This window comes from Poecilia reticulata, linkage group LG8, assembly GCF_000633615.1.
Source record: "Poecilia reticulata strain Guanapo linkage group LG8, Guppy_female_1.0+MT, whole genome shotgun sequence".
NCBI lineage: Eukaryota > Metazoa > Chordata > Actinopteri > Cyprinodontiformes > Poeciliidae > Poecilia > Poecilia reticulata.
In genome coordinates, this window is record NC_024338.1 from 27212356 (window position 1) to 27213956 (window position 1601).

The 1601-nt window shown below is 46.7% G+C and overlaps 1 protein-coding gene across 1 annotated transcript in view; it reads right to left on the bottom strand.

The window, feature by feature from the left end:
• Window positions 1-1601, bottom strand: part of LOC103469471 (CASK interacting protein 2) — a 54752-nt gene that overhangs the window by 16255 nt on the left and 36896 nt on the right. Inside the window, exons 12-14 of the mRNA XM_008417166.2 lie at window positions 1029-1137; window positions 255-370; window positions 54-147 (exon numbers count right to left, since the gene is read on the bottom strand). Coding sequence (XP_008415388.2) covers window positions 54-147; window positions 255-370; window positions 1029-1137 — 319 coding nt within the window. The remainder of the gene's footprint in view (window positions 1-53; window positions 148-254; window positions 371-1028; window positions 1138-1601) is intronic.

Genomic DNA, 1601 nt, shown 5'->3' on the forward strand with positions numbered 1-1601 from the left:
AGGCAGAGCGTGCACGTAGAGGCAGAGCGTGCACGTGAAGGTAGAGCGTGCACGTAGAGGCAGAGCGTGCACGTAGAGGCAGAGCGTGCACGTGAAGGCAGAGCGTGCACGTGGAGGCAGAGCGTGCACAGAGCGTGCACGTGGAGGCTGTACAAATGTTACTCAGATTTGTAAAGATGTGGTTTGGACAGTCATGGTGACGGAGTGAAAAACTCTGAGGCTCCCTGCAGGGCTCCTGTCAGCTGATGTGTGACCTCTGACCTCTGAGCAGCTGCTTGATGTCCTTGCTGGCGTGGGACGTGGTGAACTGGTTGACGATGTCCAGCGCCGTTTGGTTGTAGGTGTTTCTGATGTTCACATCCACGCCAGCCTGGACAGAGAAACATGGCCGCTGAGAGCTGATCAGCACCAGGGGGCGCCAAACCGTTCCCAAAACTAAACCAGCTTATCATGCAGAGGAACAGATCTACTGTTATAGGTCTACAGTTACAGATGTGGAGTTATAGATCTAGAGATATAGATCCAGATATATAGAAGAATCACATAAAGACATTTCTAAAGTCGGCCTTCTGTCAGCTGTCAGTTCCTTCAAATCAGAACTAAAAACTGATTCTAACTTCATTACTTCTCTTTATTATCTTATGCTTTATTTCCTTCTAATCTATAGAGAATCAGTTCATTCAAAATGAAATAAATAAAAATTGTATAAATAAGTAATAAATACTCTGAAATATACATAGAATAATGAACTAAAAATTACAATTCACTTTTTAATGGAGAGCCTATTTTATTTCATTACTGTTTTATTTGGTTAAAGCTGCTTTGTGTATTTCATGGACTTTTACTTTTTACCTCCATTTCTATTTCTTGTTCTTATATTCAAATAAGGAGGCGGGGCTTACACTGAGGGGCGGGGCTCCTGCTGAGGGGCGGGGCTAGCCAGAGTGAAGACGTCAGACCTGAACTGATTGAACTCACTGATACGGAAGGAATCATTCAGTGCGGCGGAAACGCCTGCAGTGACTCACGTCCAGCAGCAGTCGCACCGCCTCCGTCTTGCCGTACAGCGCAGCTTCATGCAGCGCCGTTCCAGACTTGCTGGTCTTGTTGATGTCGATGCCAGCCTTCAGCAGCAGCCTGAGCAAACACAGAGCTAATTGTCAGCAGTTCAAAGGTCACGGTGTGAGTTTCCTATATTAGCTTCAGCGGCTAAAACGAGTGTCAGGACTGATTAACCCACTAGGGCTGCAGACCTTCAGGCTAACTCATCGCCAACGTTAAAGACTGTTGTTATGATGCAAACCCATGACAACAAGGGGTTTGGTTTTTACGACCAGGAGCTGAGATCAAACTTGAACCTTGACCCCGAATCCCAGAAGAGTTGGATCCATCATTATCCCGAACTCCAACATCTCCACCCAGACGGAGATTAAAGCAAGGGAGCCGGATCAGCAGCTGATGATGTCATGACATGTTGCTTTCTGAATGCTCAGCTGTTAGCATGAGACCGTCACACAGCACAGTCTTTAGTCAGAGGCCTTTTCAGACACACTGTAACGCTGACTGCTACTGGAGATCAACTGTCAACCACCATTCAACCA